The sequence below is a fragment of the Mustela nivalis genome (genome assembly GCF_964662115.1).
Source record: "Mustela nivalis genome assembly, chromosome: 17".
In the NCBI taxonomy this organism is placed as follows: Eukaryota; Metazoa; Chordata; class Mammalia; order Carnivora; family Mustelidae; genus Mustela; species Mustela nivalis.
Window position 1 is genome coordinate 59,363,741 of NC_139036.1, and position 18,605 is coordinate 59,382,345.

The 18,605-nt window shown below is 61.1% G+C and overlaps 1 protein-coding gene across 4 annotated transcripts; it reads left to right on the plus strand.

The window, feature by feature from the left end:
- Positions 1-353: 353 nt before the first annotated feature.
- On the plus strand, positions 354-18,214 carry C1QTNF1 (C1q and TNF related 1). 4 transcript variants are annotated; one of them, XM_082705514.1, is made up of 5 exons: positions 354-681; positions 5,990-6,086; positions 13,713-13,875; positions 16,222-16,361; positions 16,930-18,214. In XM_082705514.1, exons 1-5 carry the CDS (start codon positions 640-642, stop codon positions 17,478-17,480), a joined length of 993 nt encoding a protein of 330 aa, XP_082561640.1. In that variant the 5' UTR covers positions 354-639; the 3' UTR covers positions 17,481-18,214. The 4 variants fall into 4 exon arrangements, with proteins under 4 accessions (XP_082561640.1, XP_082561639.1, XP_082561642.1 ...); XM_082705513.1 differs by having other exon boundaries at positions 13,710-13,875; positions 16,930-17,741; XM_082705515.1 differs by lacking the exon at positions 354-681 and adding an exon at positions 2,650-2,893 and having other exon boundaries at positions 13,710-13,875; positions 16,930-17,741.
- Positions 18,215-18,605: the final 391 nt, after the last annotated feature.

The following is an 18,605-nucleotide window of genomic DNA, read 5'->3' on the forward strand; positions in this document are numbered from 1 at the left end:
GGGGGGGTGGGTCACAGATTCTCCAAAACCTGTCTGTGGTCCCTAGACCGCAGCAGGGAGCCTCTGACTGAAAGTGTGTCCCAGGTCTGCCACCGTTTGGGGACTCCATCGCGCAGAGCGGTCAACAAGGACCCCCTGGGCTCCTAGGAACCCACCCCCTACCACGCAGCAACTCGGGGGCCTGGACCCCCAGCAGCCCCCACACCTGGAAGGACCTCCCGAGGCTGGGATGAGTCCCCCGTGCCCCCCAGGCTGGGCCGGCTCGCCAGGGCCGCGCGGCTCTCCCCTGCCCGCGGGCACACACACAGTTAATCCTCAGCGGCTGCTGTTTGGATAATGTGCGCTGGGAGCGTCGGAGGCTCGGCGCCCTGCTCACATCTGGCTGGGGTTTGCTCTTTACGAGTCTGTCCCGCTTTCTTGCCTCTTCCTTTACTTTCGAGAAACCGCGCTTCCGCTTCTGGCCAGAGAGACCTTGGACCGGAGGAGGTCACGGTGCCGGGAAGGCAGGGACCCGCGGCTGCCTGCACCCGCCCCCTCTGCACCTTCTTCCCAGAGGACTTTTTCTGTCCTCCTGGCTCTCTCCTCTGACAAGTCTGCTCTTCCCGCGACCTGGCTGGGAGGAGGCCCTGCCGCCGGGGGATGCTCCAAGCCCAAGAGGCCGCTGCGGGACGCGGGCTGGAGGTAGGTGGGGGCTCCGGCGGGTGGGACGGGGCGCAGGGCTGCTCTGCTCCTGCTCCGGGCTTCGTCGCTTTGGCGCGGTGGTTGCCAGAGCAGAGTGGGAGGGGCTGGGGTGGCAGTGGTGGCAAGGGGCAGAAAGCCTGGGAGCTGCGGGGCTGGTCGTGGGGGTGCCGGGAGGTACTGTGTGGGCGGGGGGCGGGGGGGGGCTCCGTCTCCCGCTGGGACCGGGGAGCCGGGGCTCTGTGGCGGCTGGATGCTGTCAGGAATGATCGTGCCTGCCTCTTCTTTGTGGACTGTGTATGCTGCTGCACCCTTCTCTGGGCATGAGAGGAAAAGGAATGGTACCTGGGGCCCTCCTTCCCAGGTGGGGCCCCCAACCCCGATACTGCCTGGATCACCTCAGAGTTAGGTTTGCCCAGCCCTGCCGGGGGCCCGTTTGGACCCCACACGAAACAGGAAATGCTGACTTTGGCTCCCGCAGCTAGTGGCCTTGGTGTTCCTGGAGGCGATTCAGCATGGACAGGGGAATATCATGTCCCTTTCCCTGGGGACCCTCCTGAGCTTCCTGAACCACTCGAGCACCATCCCTGGCCTGGGGCCGAGTCCTCTGGGCCTGTGAGCCTCTGGACCTCTGGGTCAAGACCCCACGTACTGCTCTGTTGTTCTAGGCATTCCACTGGGACGGTGTGATTCCCACTTGCCCCGGGCACCCACATTGTGTTAGGCTGGTTCCAAGCATGCTGACTCCCGGGCAGCCCCGTGTCCTCCGTGGGCACGTGCGGGCCCTCCCCGTCCACTTGGCAGGGAGGGAGGGAGCGGCCTTCCTCTGTGACCGGGCTCTTCCGTCGCACTGAGTTTCCAGGAATGGGGGTTAGTGCCCCACACTGGAGCTGCTGCTTTCCGAGCTTTGGAGATGAGGCGGGTCCTGAGAAACTGAGTTTTCTCAACCACTAGCTACATCCTGGGTCCCCAGGGGAGGATGTGAGGTCCTCCAGGGCTGCCAGGCCTTTGCTTTTTATAGAGCAGGAAAGCACGCAGTTAGCCCCACATGCAAGGTTGCAAACAGATGCACTTGGCCGCTGTGTGCTGCAGGGAGAGGCCTGCCCCGGGTCCCCACCGGCGAGAAGAGGAAGGGGCCATGGCGGCTGAGGCTTGAGTTATCCTGTCCCGTCTCCCTTCCCCACTCCCCCTCTCGACCTGAGAGCTGAGAGGAGCTTGAGGTGAGGGCTGTGTGTGCACGGGCGTGTGCGTGTGTGCGTGTGTGTCCCGTCCGGCAGGCGCTGGGCAGATGCGGATCCGATTCCCGTGGATCCTGTCAGTGGCACTCTCAGTGCTGAAGAGCTCAGAGAGGCTCCTGACCGGCCCACGCACACTCGTAGAGGATCCCCTTGGAGGGCCGGCATCTCAGTGCCCGGAGAAGGAGTGTAACTTGCTCAAGGGTCAACAGCTCTCCAAGCCAAGGCTGATCTGCCTCCCAGTTGTCCCGGGAGAAAGCGCCCAGGGGCAGGAAGGACAGCCGGGTTCTGTTTCCCAGGGACCCCGCCCTCTCCTCCTATTCTTGCCTCCTCCCTCGCCCATCTTGAGCCTCTTACGATGCCGGTGCCGGAGGTGTTGGGGGGCTCCCCCCACCGGCCAGAGGGACAGGTGCAGCCAGCCAGCGAGGGGCTCCCGCGCAGGTGGGTGGTGAGAAGCTGACATGGTCCCAGAGAAGGCGCACAGCCAGCTCCCTCTTCATTCCTGGGATGTAAACCTCCCTATTCAGGGCAACCAGCACAGCATAATTTTTTTCAGAACATGCTTCTTTCTGTTGTTCTTCCTGGTGCCTCCAGCCCTCCTCCCCCCAAGCTGTAATTAGCATGACTCATAAACCAAATATTCTGGCACTGAACTTCACCCATCAAAACAAAGATGAAAAGAATTTTGTAGATACAGTCGTGCTGCTGGGCGTCCTCACCGGACATGAGCTTGCCCTTGGGGCTCTGTCTGCTGAGACTGGCCCCGTGCGGGGGACCCCGTTCTGGAACTGGGGGCGGCTGAGACTCCAGGGCCCCCGGGTGGTGGCCATGGCTCACGAAGGGAAGGAAGAGTGGAAAGGTCCTCGTGCCTGAGGCCATGTTGCCGAGCCGCCGGGAGAGGAAAATGGGCGAGGAAAATGGCGCGTTTCAGAAGCAGCCTCGCCTCCCGGCCCTGAGAGCCCACGGATATTTACGTGGAGGTGATGCCCCCCGCCCCCGCGCTTCGTCTTGGTGGTGTAACTGCTGCGTGGGCCTAGGGTTATTAATTTTTTTTCTTCCTGTTTTTACCTGCTGAAATCTGTCTTCTCTTTCTTAAAGTCAAGTGAGACCAGGCAGTCCCCTGGACAGGACTGTGGGTAACCCCCCGACTCCACACTCGGTCTTCCCACTTGGAGAACAATCTGGAAAAGAATCATCAAAGCCCGCACAAGGCGCTTTGGCCCACTCTCTCGGGGCAACCCAGCAAGCCTGGGACTTGGGACTCTCGGGGCCCTGCCAGGGAATCCGTGCCTGGGTTCTCAGGCCAGCGGGTCGGCCCTGCGCTCTGGCACAGATGTGGGGAAGCGGGCTTGCAGGCTACCTTCCCGCTCTGCAAGCTCGGCGGTGGGCTTCTGCTGTGACAATGGCGTGGTCCCGTGAGCAGGAGACAAGAGCTCCCAGCATCCTTTTTAGCCTCTTATCCTCACCCGTGCTTCTTTCCAGGACCGGGCTTAAAGCAGGACAGGTGTGGGCAGAGGCACGGAGGCCCCCTACTGCCCACCGGGGTGTCTCTGGCTTGCCCTGCAGGCCCCTGGAGTCAGCCCCTTCTCCAGCCAGTCCTCCCGGGGCGTCCCGCCCTGTCCAGGATGGCTGTCGGGATGGCCGTGGGCCAGGCTGGGCCTCTGTGTCTGACCATCTCCCTGGCTCCTGTAGGAGTTTTCCTTGACACAAGACGGAGCAGAGCTGGAGACGGCGGGCAGGGAGGCTGGATGGGAGGCGAGGACGGGCAAAGAGGCGGATGGGCAGGCAAGGCAGCGGGGGAGTTGGGGGAGGGGGAGTCAAGTCCTTAGCGCCCGGGGCTCTGTCAAAGGCTGTTGCTGGCCCCAGGTAAAGCCATACTTGCGGAATCCCCCAGAACCTTTGCCTGGGGTTGCACCCCCACCCCAGTGGGACCATCTGGTTAGCAGCCGCCCTCTACCCTGGGGACCAGGGAAGGAAGAAGACCTTGCCTGGGAGAGCTGCCAGCTCTGGTGGATTTGCAGGCGAGGGCAGGCCAGGAGTTGGGCTAGGCCCTGCGACTTTGCCCTGCAGGTTTCTGGGGCTGGTCTGGAGACGCGGGGAATGGGGTGTGCGCAGAAACACTCAGGCCCTTTCTCCTTGCGAAGAGTCTAGAAGGGGGTTCCAGTGAGAGATTGTTGGGTCTGGGTGGGTTTGGGGGTGGCCTGGGAGCTCTCAGGTCTTTTGGCATTCCGGACTCCCTCCTTCCCCACGGGGGCACAGCCATGAGAGCAAGACGCATGGCTCTGTGAAGTGGCCATGGGCTCGGCTAGACGAGCCCCTGAGAAGGAGGCCTGAAGGGCACGCAGAGCTGGCCCGGGCCGCTGGGGAGGTGAGCGGGCCCTGCACCCCCTTCCCCTCTGCATTCCCTTCTTGACTCCCACATTCTCCAGTTTCAGCTCCTTCTCTGCAGGAGCCCCCACTGGAGGCACCACCCAAGCCTGACCCCCAGACAGACCCCCGGGGATGGGCACAGAGCACCATGCTGCCCCCCCATGCCAATTCTGTACACCTTTGATTCCTGCTAGCTGTGCTCGGCCACAGGTCTCTCCCCAGCCCAGCGTTCTTGTCGGCTTCTGTCCATTGGAGTGAACTGGGGGCCGGGTGTGGGCTTCCCCCTCCTTCTCCTTTTCGGAGCTCCCCAGTGGGCTGTGTGACTCTACCCTGTGATAGCAAGGCTCTCAAAATGCACATTCAATGGGCCACACTTCCCGCACCGCTGACATTTTAAGGGAAGGGGTGGTGGTTGTGTGTGTGTGGGGGTGTTCCTGGTGATTCTGTGCCTAAATCCAAAGGAATTCACCTGGGTGGGGTGGGGTTTAAGGTGGCAGCCTGGTGACAGGGAGATCTTAGCACGTGGCTTCAGGGGCCATGGTTGTCACGGACGCCCATGCCCCATGCCGTGCCCGACACAGGTGCTCAGTCGTCGGCTGAATGTGCATGAATGGAAGGGCTCGGCTGGGGGGTCAACTCCTCGGGGCCAAACGCCACAGCCGCTGCTCAGCTCCTGCCCAGGGAGGGATGCAGGTGGACTCCCAGAAAGGCAGGAGCCTCAGTCAACAGTTGTAGGGAACTTCTGCCAATGACGGGGCTGCTCCTGGGCTCCCTCTGGCTGTCGCATAGGGTTCCTAAGGATGGGCTCGAGGACTTGGCTTCCTCGGTCCCCCGGACTCTGTGGCAAGTACCTCTCCTAGGAAACAGTGATTTCTCCACCAGGCCTGGCTCTGGTCCAAGTGAGGTGGCCCTCCCTGGCCTAACCCATATCCATGGTAACTCCAGGGGATCTGCTCCCCCAGGAGCAGTGGGGGGGGGGGGCTGTATCTCCTTCTTGCTGCGCTGTGTCCCCGGCCCTCAGCTCAGTACACGGAGTTTACACTCCAGGCGGTCCTGCTGGTCCCCAAGCCCCTCCTTCTCTTTGCTTGGAGTCCCATTCCCTACAATACACAAAATGCTCTCTGAGTCCCCAGGGTGGGGTTCACTCGTCATTGTTCTAAGTGGAAAATAGTGTGGACTTAATGCAAAAAAGTCTGTGCCTGCTAGAGAGGAAAAAAAAAAAATCAGAGAAGCCAAAATAAGAAAATGGCAAACATGCCTATTTTCATCACCCAGGGGATAATTGCTGTTAGCAGCCAGGTGGGTGGCCGATGAGATCTCGGACGTGCGCTGCCGCCTCTGTGTGTGTGTGTGTGTGTGTGTGTTTTCGACTCAGCCTTCACTCATCGGGGAGATCTCTCTGATTAGCGGGGAGGCGTCTGAGAACCGAGGTCGCTAATTGGCACCGCAGGCCGGAGCTTCCCTCCCGCCAGGGGCTTATTTACTTGTTTACGTGCCTTTCCGCAAAGCACGCTTCTCCTGGTTAAGTGACTTGTGACCTTGGTAATGGAGGCAAGGGGTCGTAGCCCTTAGGAAGCAGACTTTCTGAGCGCAGATAAGCGGGAACGATGACCGGATGGCCACGCCAGGATTCAGCCTTGCGACCAGGGCCCTCCAGAGCCCACCCTGGGTCACTCTCCCCGCTTCCCTCCTCTCTCCCCAAATAGCCCCACCCAGGAGCTAGAGGGAGATTGGAACGCCCTGAGGCCCTAGCGAGAAGTGTGGGATCCTGGAGTCCTGTTTGCACGTTGGCTTTGCAGAAAGGTGAGTGCGGAGTTCCATCAGGGTGGGACATCAGACATCTGACACACTGGGGTCACACGGGGCAGCAGACGCAGCTCCCTGGGAGGGGCTCCTGGTCCTAGGTGGCTCTAGTGCCTTCCCGGAGGGGTTCCCTCCGGCTGGGCTCTGAAGAGCACGTGCTGGCTGGAGAAGGTGGTGGTGGAAGGGACAACGGAGGAGAGCCTGCGGCGGGTGCTGGGTCTGGGAGCAGAGCCCTGAGTGGCTCCAGATGGCTGGAGTGGGGCGGTGACGTGGCCAGAGGCGAGGCAGAAGCCAGGTGGTGAAGCTCCAGGTTTAAACATTTTCCCCGATTTTCGCGGGAAGCCTTTTAAGCCCCGGATGGAATCCGCCTTGGCAGTTCCGCCAGGTGCCCCTGGTGAGCAGGTGGGAAGGTCGGAGCAGCAGGGGCGGGGGGGCTGAGCAGAGGGGCCGGGGCCGGGGAGGGCTGGGAGGGGGGGTGGGACAGAGGCCTTCGGGAGGCTGCGTGACGGATGCGAGGTGACAGGTGCGTGAGAGGCAGGGTCTGCGTGGCCCCTAGATTGCCGGCCTGGGGCCCTCGTGTGAGCGGTGGCTGTAGCCTCAGAGGCAGGTATTGTGGGGACAGGAGCGGAGTTAAATGGGGTTCGCGGTGCGAGAGCAGGGGGCCGAGCGGAGAGTTGTGTTCGGAAAACAGATAACCCGAGCTGTGTCATGGAAATTTCTGCCATCATGGAAATGTTTTCCAGCCGTGCTGTCCGAGAGGGCGGCCCCCTACATCGTCCTGGTGTGGCTGAGAACCGAATTCTTCATTTTGCTTAATTTTAACAAATTTAACTGGCCCCAGGGGCTAAGTGGCCACATTGTTCTGGGGGGGGCATGGGCTGATCACTCCTTGGCCAGGCCGGCGTGGGGACAAGGACTGGGGGAGCTGTCACTGTAGAAAGTGACAGAAAAGTGTGTTTCGAAAAGCGAGATGCTGACTGCCGAGGCCACAGCCTGGGAGACACCGGGGTCTGAGGGGGAGACGGTAAAGGACAGGTGCTGGGGGACAGGCTGAGCCGGAGCGGGGACCAAAGAGAAGGAGGCCAGCCTGGCTCTGTTCGCACGCCGAGCTAGATTCTATTCGTGACTGAGAAGCCACTAGGCGTGGGACAACGTTCTGTCTTCTGCCATGCTTCCTCGGGGGGTATCTGTGAGATGTTGGGGTGGTGTCTAGGCCCCAGAACGGAAGACACTAACACGGCTTGTAAAGGGACCGGCGCTGGCGGCGGCATTCCCCGGCTTCTCTCCTCCCTCCGTCTCCGGAGCGGTCAGACCCCGAGGGTGTCCCCGCTGTGGGGAAGTGGGCCCTGGGCCAGGCCACCTGCAGAGCAGGCTCACGGCAGGGCACGAGCTGTCGGAGCTCCTCTCTCTCCGGCAGTTCTCAAAGCAGGGGCGAGCCTGCAGCCCAAGGCCTGGCAGCTGGGAGGTGATCTAAGGACAGTGCTCTAGTCAAGGAGGTCTTTGTTTGCGCCGGGACCGACTCGGAGCCGGAGAGGCTGGGCTGGCCAGGTGCCCCCGGAGGCCCGACGCCTGCAGCCCACGGGGTCCCGCTGTTTGCGGGGCAGGGGCGGAAGCCAGGTGAGCCTTTCCTTGCCAAGGCACCGTTGTCCCAGGAGAGATGAAGATGTTTTAGGATGGGGGAGCGGGAACCTCTTGCCTTCTCTTTCCTGTACTGTTCTGTCCCGAACCAGGTGTCTCTGCTATGCAGGGAAGAGGGAGCCCTTGCTTATTAACCAGGAAGTAGCCCCCCCAAAACTCGGTCTCCATCCCTGGCCATGTGCTTTGGAGATCACCAAATAAGCACCAAAACCTTAAAAAAAAAAAAAAAGTCCTTCTCTAAGCCAGAGAGAAGCTCCCTGGAGAAGGGAAAAGAGAGTTTCCGCGAGCGGCGTGGGCTCCAGGCGGGAACCGACTGTAGTCCCTTTAATAAGGGGTCCTCGTGCTCCCGCCGCTGCCTCCTTTACAGGGTGGGGGGGGGTGGGAGGGGGGGAAAGCAGGAGGCTCTGGGGCCAGCTGTGCTGCCCGGCTATAGAAGGGGAAATTCGATCTTCGGTGGGCTTCTGGAATCGGTGAGCAAACGTCGTTCATCACCTGGCGGTCCCTCGGCCTTCCTGTCACCGGAGGAGTCTGGTCAGAGGAAAGTTGGCGTGATGAATGGCTTCTGGGGAAGGAAAGCAGGGGTCACGTGATGGTCATCAGGGCCAGAGGGACACCCCAACACGGCGCTCTCTCCTTCCTGGGCACCCCGGGACCTAACCCGAGCAGGCTTCCTGCGGCAGCTGGGGAGTTCTGAGCTCCCCCGTGGGAGAGTTGTTCCCCCAGATGTCAGAGCAGAGCTTGGAGTTTCCTTTCTGGCTGGGGGGGGGGGGGACGCCGGGGAGCGGGAGGTGGTGGGAGTGGGTGTGCGGAGGGGGCCCCGGCCGTGGGAGCGCAGTTGATGCCACGTGGAAACAAGGAGGGATCCCATGCCCCGCTGAGTTGCATTCTTGGCCTGGAAGCCATGAGGTGTGGGAGAAAAGTCCCGTCTTATGCCAAACGTCCGCGGGAGCCACGCGTAAGATTTTCGGGTAACGTCCAGGCCCTAGAAAAGCCAGACAAAGATATTTGTCTTGGGTGTATTGAGGTCTGGGCCCCAGCCAGAGCTCCTGGAAAGCATCACGTAGAGGCCAAGGGCGGAAAGGAGAAGAGAACGTCAGGAGGTATTCAAGGGGGTAGGTGACTGATCCGACGTGGTGGACGCAGGAGAGGAAGGAGCCCAAATGGCTCCCAGATTTCTGGCCGGCTGCTTGTGCTTAGCCCGGCTTCCTCCCCTGCCGATGCCATCTGGTCCCACAGCCCTCCCTGCCGTGATTGGAACGCTCTGTCCCGTGCTGCCCACCGTGGCGGCCGCCGATGACCGCCCCCGTGGCTCGGGATCCGGCTGGTGTGGCCGAGGCCCTCAGCTTCGAATCTCTCGTTTTATGTAATTGGTTTAAAATGAAAGACACGTGGCCCAGAGGCCGTCTCCTGGACCGAGAAGGCCTCGAAGCTTCGTGACCCGCTCACCACCTGGCTCCCGGGCTCGCTGTACTGTCTTGAGCCGCGCTCCAGCACCCGTCCGTCTCGTCACTGGACGGTCATCTTCTCGAGGTCAGGGAGGGAGTTGAGTTTATGGCAGGATCACTCCCTCCCGAGGTCCGACACAAGGCCGGGCACATCCTGGGTCTTCGGGGAGCCGGGCCCGTGCGAGACGTTCTGGTGAGAGGGAGGGACGGCTTGTCTTCTAAGCCGCTTCTAATCCAGGGAGATTCTAGGCTTCTTGCCTCCCAGAATAGCTGGTCAGCCGCTGAGGATTAAGGAAGAGGGAAAACCATGTTTGTAAATGCTTTTGCCAGATGGCCCTGGTCTGGGTGTGGCATCACGGACAAAGGCAGACATGTGGCAACCGGGCTCTAGAAGTTTCCTGGCTGGTCCCAGGCAGGGCAACATGGACGGGGGCGGGGGACAGATCTCAGACAGATGCCGGGGAGCTGCAGCGTGGGTCTGAAGACTGTCTCCTGGAAGGTTTCACCCCCGTCCAGAAAAGGTCGGCAGAGGGATGCCGATTATGAACGAGGATGCGTTCTCTGACCCCGTAAGTGGCCCAGCTCCCCCTCCGGCACGCCCCAGTCCTGCAAAGGGGGTTCTTTCTTGTTGGGGGGAGGTTAAGCTGAAGCAGGAGAGCAGCCGAGGGCGGCGGGGGCAGGGAGGAGGAGGAAAAAGGTGTCCGCGGAGCGGCCGTGGGATTCGGCAAATGAATTTCTTCACTGCGTTTGAGAAAGACAAGTCAGGAACTTGAGTCATGTTGTAATTGGCCTCAGATGCCTTGACCGCAAGGCAGCCTGGAGGCTGGACCGTGTGGCCCAGATGGTGAGGGTTACCCAGCACCGGCGAAGAAGTCCCGGCGGGGGGAGCCTTCCCCGCCCCACCTTTGCTGGGAGCAGCGCGGTCTTCTGAGCTGGGGAGGGGGGCGAGCCTCGGCCTCCATCGGTGACTTCATTTCACTGGAAATTGCTAAAAGTGATTTGGAGCCAAATTTGGTTGGATGTTGGGCAATGCTGTTTTTGCCCAAAAGTGACTAAAATGATCTTAACGTCATGACGCCGGCCTTTCTGTGGGACTTGGTAAAATGGCTCTTCAGATATTTTTGGAGAAGGAAAGATTTCACTCCGGGTTTGCTTTGGCCCCGAAAAGGAGATTCTTGAGAAGAACCCGGCACCCTCGGTCACCGTTCACTTTGCTGTCCTGGTGCCTCTGACTCCTTGCCGGGCCCTCCTCACTCATCCCATTGCCCCGAAGGCCCCGGTCCCCAACGCTTCCGATCGAGGCCAGGAAAATCCCTTCTATGTGGGAAGAGACAGACCAACATGCCAAGTGGTGCTCCTGTCGGGGGTCGAACCCTGAGCTTCAGCCAGGGGGAATTCTGCCTTCCCAGCGTACGTGCAGCAGAGCCCAGAGAGGTTTTTGGCTGTCCCAGCTGGGGGGCGGGGGTTGTCAGTAGAATACAGGGCATGGAGTCGGGGTGGCCGATAAATTTCTTGCAGTGCACAAGACAGCCTCCCACAACAGTGAGTCAGCCCCAAACGCCAGGCGTGTGGAGGTCGAGCAACCCTAGGGACAACAGAATCCGATTCATGTGTGTTTGTGGCTCCTTCCCGACTTTTCCAAAATGAATATATATTACTTTGGATTCAGGAAAGAAAAATGTTTGAAGAAAGGAAAACGTCTTTTCCTTTCAAGTGATGCAAGCCTGGCATCTCAAGGCGGGGGGAGAAAAGGGTCATTATTGAGGTGCCAAGGAAAAACAGAGGAAATACAGAAAAGGGGAAATAAACAACTTTAGAAAATCCCACTTCACAAACATTTGTCGAGGAGCGGTCCAATTCAGGGTGCTGCGGGACGCTCGGCGGGTCCAAGAGGAGCAAGCCCAGGAGGTCAGGGTCTGCTGGGCACAGTCTTACCGGCCAAGCAAATTGCTGCAGGACGAGGCAACAGGAAAAACAAAATCTGAAAGGAGAAAGGAGAGGTTTCCGCAGCTGAGGGACTGGGAAGGCCTCCGGAGGAAGAGGAGGCGCCTGAATTGGGTCTTGAGGACCGGGTAGGCTACTGATGGGATTGAGGGGGTCTGCTGAGGTCAAGTCCACGGCCCTCCTCGGCCCTCGCTTACCGGCGAGGCGGTCTGAGGCCGATGAACTAACCTCTCCACATCTCTGTTTCCTTGTCTGTGAGTTCCGTGTCATCATGAATGAATGCCGTCTCCTTGAAGGATTCACCGCAGGCCCTGCTGAGGCTGCCGGGGGCGGGGGGGGCGGGGGGTAAGAATGACGGACGAGGAGATGTCCTCAGACCTAACCCTGACTTCCGAGATCAGAAGGGTCCGTGGAGATGATGCCGGCAGACTCAGCATTGCACTTGTGGAGGCTGTGGGTCCTGCCAGGCTGGTGTTTAAGAGAAGAGAGGGGAAGAATGGGACCTCCTGGGCAGGGGCAGGATGTATGCAGCGGACAGATGCCAGCAGTTTAGGGGAGGGGCTGGAGGCGGGGCCCGGACGCGTGGTCCGAGGCGGAGGAGAACTGGCAGCGTGCGGGACTTTCTGTGAATGTGGACCCTCGAGGCCCTGTCCCAGACCCGCTGAATCAGAATCTGCATCGAAACCAGATTTCCCGGGTGGTATGTGTGTACGTGAAAGTTTGCAAAGCGGGAGCTTGAGCGCTGGTTGAGACGTGCTGTCCAAGGCGGCCAAAGAGTGGGGACCGACTCGGGTGTCACCCAAGCTCTGCCAAGGAGAAATGATGGATGGACGGACGGACGGACGGACAGACGGACGGACGGACGGACGGATGATGGATGTACGGATGTATGTACGGATGAATGGACGGACGGACAGACGGATAGGTAGATAACTTTAATACATATTTTATAAATTCACATAAACACGAACAGTAGAGATTGAGTCGGGGGGGCACTGGTCCAAGTAGTCTTTTGTCCACTGGGCAGGTCTCTGGGTCCTGATGCTTAGGAGGGATGGTTGGTTGGTACAGAGCCCAGACGTGGGGAGGCCCTGCTGATCCACTCCATGCAGAGAACTGAAGACCCAGCGGAGGTGTGGGTGGCAAGGGAGGAGGGGCTTCCCGGGGAGGCGGCCTCCCCAGCTCAGAGCTCAGCACGGGTCTGAGGATCCACCCAGAGAGCCTCTGGTTCCCGCTGTTTCTGTCCCAGGCCTCGGGTTCCCAGCTCCCTGCCTCCCCGACGCTCTCCTGAGTCGGCACGGGGCCTCCGGCAGGGAGGCTCCCAGGGCAGCCTCTCTCCAGTGCTACAGCAGCGAGCCCACAGACGTGCAGAGTAAAAAACAAAGCCCAGGGGCGCCTGGGTGGCTCAGTGGATCGAACCACTGCCTTCGGCTCAGGTCATGATCTCAGGGTCCTGGGATCAAGTCCCGCATCGGGCTCTCTGCTCAGAAGGGAGCCTGCTTCCCTCTCTCTCTCTCTCTCTCTGGCTGCCTCTCTGTCTACCTGTGATTTCTCTCTGTCAAATAAATAAATCTTTAAAAAAAAAAAAAGAAAAAAAAAAAAACAAAGCCCAAAATTTGACCGACGGAGCCCTAAGGCCATGCCGCACCAGCTAGAAGTTCTCGGAGCGACGGGGTGTTTGAGAGCAGCCCGTGGCCTCCCCCAGCCAATGGAAGGAGTGCATAGACTATCATCTGCCTAGACTTTTACTGACCAGAGGAAGAAATCTGTCTCGGGATTTAACTGTCCTTAAACATAAAAGAGGAGTTAAGGGACAATCAGGTATTTTCCTTTAATTACCTTTGAGATACGCCTCTCTGTAGCAACCTGGACCCCGCTGGTAACCTGTATTCAAACGCTGGGTGGTTCTTCCTCCCCCAGACCTCCGTCCCTCCCTGGGCTGCTGAGAGGGTTGGACTGGCGTCCCCACGGGGCCTGCGAGCTGTTGAACCACCGCAAGATGGGCTGGGATTGACCAGTTACCGACGCCCGCAGCGGGGACGCCCGCCCGCCCGCCCGAAACAGCCAGGCACACAGGGCTGCCGATGCCAGACGGCAGAAAAGGCTCCCCGAGTGGGCTGGGGGAGATGCCTCTAGCAGTGGGAAGGGGTGGGATGTTGTGCCTATTTGAAGTCCAGGCACTGCCCCCTAAGGGGTTCCCTGGGGACCCAGAGTGGACACGTCTTTCTGGAAGGACTGTTCTCAGTGCCGGCTGAGGGGCTGTCCAGGGCTTCCCCCGAGAGCTCCAGCGCCAGCCCAGGGGTGGCACGTGGCTGTGCACGTGCGTGTGCACACACATGTGGCGGTGTGAGACTATGTAAGTGTGCGAGTGTGCACGCGGGCACGTGTGTTGAGAGTGTGCACATATGTGAGTGTGCACGGACAAGTGTGGGGAAACGTACGAGTGTGTGTGAGCGTGAGTAGACGTGCATGTGGTCGCCGTCCCTGAAGCTGCGGTGGCTGAAGCCTTCCGGGGTTCGTGGGTCAGGACCCAGCTCGGGCTTGCTGCTCTGCAGGGCCTGCCCCAGCCCGAGTCCTTCCCTGGTGTGTTTCCCAGCAGGCACCGGCGGGACGATGGGCTCCCGGGGACTGAGACTCGTGCTGGCGGGCGGCCTGTTGCTGGCCTTCGCCTGTGGCCCGGTGCTGGGCCGTGTGCCACGTGGTCTCCAGGAGCCGCTGGAGCAGGAGTGGACCAAGGAGCCACTGCTGGACTACGATGAGAGGTGAGAGACGGGGAGGTGTGGAGGCAGGAGCTCGGGCTCGGTGGGTGGAGCCTGGGGTCCGGGTCACCCCAGGGGGTTCGTTCAGGGCTGGATGCGAAGGGGCCATAGCTGAGGCTGAGGAAGGGTCCTTGCACAGGGAGGAGGGGCTTCCCGGGGAGGCGGACCTTGCACACACTGGTCCCAGAGGACAGACCTGCCGTTTCTCCTCTTAGTGACCCCGGGGCCTTATATGAAACTGAGGGTGGTAAGGTTTTTAAGGTTCTGGAAGGTTTTATGACCACGTCCTTCAGTAAAGATCTCCCCCAAACTGCAACCCCCCCGCCCTCCATCTGTCCTTTGATCCTAGTTTTGTCCTTCGAGAACATCTTCAGGGCTCTGAGTGCTACCCACAGGTATAGGCCGGGACGCGGCCGTGAGCTGGCCCAGGGACTCTGACCATCTGATCAGGCTCCGGCGGGAGAGGCCTGCCGAGGGCCGGCAGGGAAGGGGGTGCTTTTCTCGGAAAGTCATGATGTCTTCCTGAAGGGCATCGTCTTCGTGGATGTGACCTTCGAGAACAGAGACTTCAGGCTGTCTGCCGTATTTTGTGAGGAGGCACAGAATGCTTAGGATTGCTCGGGAAACTGCCCCTCATCGAATGTGAGGTCCTAGACACCTGGGAGCTAGGCTGACGCTTTGAATGTCTTCGTTATTTTGAGTTTGGGGCTGACTTGATACCCAAGGCTTCAGGCTATCTTCAGAGTGTGATACGAGACAGCCTGACATCCAGCATCTCCTCGCCCTCCTCCCCTCCCCCCTCCCCCTCCTCCTCCTCCTCCTCCCTTTTCACTCAATGAACACCGAGTGCCCACTCTCGATCTGGCCGTCTGGGGGGCACCGGAGGATCGCACGAATGACAGTTCTGGCCTCCAGGGACTCTGAGGCTGTGGGGATGCAGGCACACGCGACCCAGAGCACGGAGGAAGGCTCTGCCGTACAGGTGTGCCGGCAGCGCTGGGGGCGGCGGGGGGTGTGGGAGAGACAGGCTCAGGCCTGTCCCCATCTTGAAGGATGCCTGCGCCTGGGGAGCATCCCAAGAGCTGAAGGAGGGTGTGACCGTGCCAGGTGGGCCTGGGGTAGTGGAGCTGGTGCGGGATGGGGGGGGGAGGTGAGCCCGATGGGGAAGGGTCTCTTGAGCACTTAACCCTACAGGGAGTCACGAGGGATGATCATGGGGGGGTGGGGATGTCACGGGGAGGTTCGATATCATGACGGTCCAGAAAGAGCGTTGGAGGAGGCAGAGAACAAGAGGGGTGGGAGGTGTGGAAAGGGGCGTGTTCCAGGAGAGCAGTCAGAGCGGCAACGGTCCCCCGGAGACGGGGAGGCCCGAGGGTCCAGCTTCTGCAGGTGCCTTCGTGGGGGGTGGGGCTGACCCCGGGATCCTCAGAACATGGTCGTGAGCCCAGAGAAGCCTCTTGAATGAGCCCCAGGGTCCATTCTGGGGCGACTGGTGATGGCGCCGTGAAGACGGTTTGGAAAGAGAAGGTTCCAGGGGCAGAGGGACGGGCCGACACTTTCGGACGCATCCGCTTGGTGGGGCTTGCGGACCACAGGTGGAGACTTCCGGCGAGAGGTGGGGGGCCACCTCGGAGGCCTGTGTTTAGGGGGTACAGACGCATTTCCTGGATTGTCTGGGGTTTCAGAGCAGGAGCAGAGATAGAGAAGGAAGCGGCCACAGAGAAGGAGCGACGGTCTCTGAGACGTCCCGGCTGTAGGGCGGGAGCCAGAAAGAGCCCGTGCAGCACAGGGCGGTGCCACAAGGGGGCAGCATGGAGCCGCCACCAGCGGCCACCAGCCGGCCCCGCGGTCCTTCAGGGATGGGTAGGAAACAGCAGAGGGGAGTGTCCAGCCGCCAACACTGCAGCTCAAGGGAATCCTGAAGACGGAGCTGAGCCCTCGCATTTACAAATGAGTCATCTTAATGTCCTAGCTTCCGGACCTCGCATGAAGGGGACCCGCGGCTTGGTCGCACGTCATCCGAAACCCCTCCCGGAGGGGCACACCTCTCCAAGCAGACTGCGTTTGGGAGGGGGTGGGGGCTTCAAACTATTGGTGTTTTTGTACTCATTGTCTCCATTACGAGTCCTGGCATGACCAGAAGGCAGAGCTCTTGCTGAAACTTCCTGCAGGGTCCCAGAGCTTGCCCAGAGCCAAGACGGTCCCTGTCCAGGGAAAGTGAACACCGTCTGGCACGTCCAGGACAGAGGGAAGGCGTGCAGGTAGACCAGACCCTCTGGCTGCAGAAGTGAAGGGAAGTCCCAGCTCCGAGAGCTCATGACTTTCCCTCTACCGCCTTTATTCCCTTAGGGATGGAGAAAAGCATGAAAAGCCCAGCGCCAGGCGGGGGGAGGAGGCCACAGCTTCCCCGTGCTTCCGCTGCTGTGACCCTGGTACCCCCGTGTACCAGGCTGTCCCTGTGCCACAGATCAACATCACCATCTTGAAAGGTCAGATGGCCGTGAAGCCGAGGGGACCTTCCCATGGACGGGAGGTGCGGTTGCTCCGTGCTGAGCGGGGAGAAGAGGCAGTGGGTGTAGACGGCTCCCGCAGGGCCGGCGCAGAGGCAGAATATCCTCTAGGGGTGCAGGCTCTGCCCCCTTGCCAAGAGGAGAGACTGGAAAGAGGCCTGCGGGACCAGGGCCGGAGGAGGGTCTCAGCCCAGGGGCTGCACCCCAGCCTCCGTGACCTTTGTTTAGAGGCTCGGTGCCCCGCCCCCTCCGCCCCCAGCCGGGCCTTCTGAAATGCCCTCAGCCCGGTGGTCCAGATAACCTGGCCCAGCCCTGCGGGTCCCACCGCAGAGTCCTGGGGCGAGCCCGCCACCTGCAGCTCATTTGCTCTGAGTCCGCTGTGGGCTGGTCGCCGTGCCTGCTGCTTTTGGACAAACCCCCGTGTTCCCTTTTCTCTGCCAGGACTTTCCAGAGGGGGAAAAACAAATGATTGCCTCTGGATGAAAACAGAACCGTCCTCACAGTCGGGTCAGCCGGCCTGACGCCGCGTGTCTTCCTGTCCCTTTAGGTGAGAAGGGTGACCGGGGAGACCGCGGCTTGCAAGGCAAATACGGCAAGACCGGCTCGGCGGGCGCCCGGGGCCACGTGGGCCCCAAAGGGCAGAAGGGGTCGATGGGGGCCCCCGGGGACCGCTGCAAGAACCACTACGCCGCCTTCTCCGTGGGCCGCAAGAAGCCGCTGCACAGCAACGACTACTACCAGACCCTGATCTTCGACACGGAGTTCGTGAACCTCTACGGCCACTTCAACATGTTCACGGGCAGGTTCTACTGCTACGTGCCGGGCATCTACTTCTTCAGCCTCAACGTGCACACCTGGAACCAGAAGGAGACGTACCTGCACATCATGAAGAACGCGGAGGAGGTGGTGATCCTGTACGCGCAGGTGAGCGACCGCAGCATCATGCAGAGCCAGAGCCTGATGCTCGAGCTGCGGGACCAGGACGAGGTGTGGGTGCGCCTCTTCAAGGGCGAGCGGGAGAACGCCATCTTCAGCGACGAGTTCGACACCTACATCACCTTCAGCGGCTACCTGGTCAAGCACGCCGCGGAGCCCTAGCCCGCCGGCCCCGTGCCGCGCGCCGCAGCCCCCCTGCCCCCCCACCCCGCCCCTCCAGGCCTGGCTTCCCTGCCCCGCCGCCCCAGCTTCCGCCTCCTCCACGGCGCCCTCCACGGAAGGGGGAGCAGGAGCAGCTGCGCTTGCCGGCCTCGCGGGCTCCCGGGTGGGCTCGGCAGGCAGGCACCTGCCGGGACGGGGCGTCCAGCTGCCCTCCGTGCCCCAGTCCGTAGGCGACCCCGGGGCTGGCCGCCACGTGGCAGGGTGTCCCAGAGTCATCCTTGTTGCCCGTGGCTGGAAAGATCGAGGGAAATGCTGAAGTTTGTGAAAGGAGCAAAGCAAGCCCTGTGGGGAAGGGAGGTGCGCATTTCGGGTCTCCTCCAGCTGCACCGGCTCCTGGGGAGGCTGTTCTCACATGTTCCAGAAGACCTGAAGTAGGTGCTGTGGGCTACGGGGAATGGGGTGGAGGGCACTGGGAACCTCTTAGGCCACGGAGGAGCCTTTGTGGTCAGCGGCTGGACTGACGCCCACGTCCTGGGGGCACCATGGCCTTGCCCGCGGGTCTCTGGGCTGAGAGAAGCAGCTGGCTCGCAGGGGCGCACAGACTCCTGACAGCAGCCGGGGACCTCAGGAGCCGCTGGATCTGCAGCTGTTTCTCCGGGGAGCGAGGCTCCGTACATCCACGGCCTGGCCATCCATCCTGGCACGGCTCTGCTCCACTCCCCAACGCTGCCCGGGAGCCCTGTGCAGGGCCCTCATGCCGGTGACCCTGCTGTCAGGGTCCCAGAGAGCTCGGCCTCGCAGACGGGTCACTGTTTCTCCTCTCGGACGGTCTGTCACCGAAGGCACTGGGCCCTTCGTTTTGTAGCAGGGTCATGGTTCTAGACCATTTTCTACCAAACCTCCTTGCACACCATCTCCCAGTCGTGTTTCCCAGAGGGTTCGACACTCGGCAGTCCCAGGCCTCTCCCCCCAGGCCTCTTTGACCAGCAGCCCGAGACAACGTGGGAGGGCTTGCCCTGGGCCCGAAGGAGCTGGAAGGCTCCCGGCGACTGTCTCGGAGGCCCTGTGGGGCGCCATCCCTCTGCCCAGGACAGAAGGCATGTCTCAACCACGGGAGTCCGAACC

Bases quoted from the DNA above. Each gene is read 5' to 3' on its own strand.
- C1QTNF1 (XM_082705513.1), top strand. From the start codon at position 640: ATGCTCCAAGCCCAAGAGGCCGCTGCGGGACGCGGGCTGGAG. The intron at 6,087-13,709 runs GTGAGTGCGGAG...TGTGTTTCCCAG, and splicing joins CACGTTGGCTTTGCAGAAAG to CAGGCACCGGCGGGACGATG. The intron at 13,876-16,221 runs GTGAGAGACGGG...TTATTCCCTTAG, and splicing joins CTGCTGGACTACGATGAGAG to GGATGGAGAAAAGCATGAAA.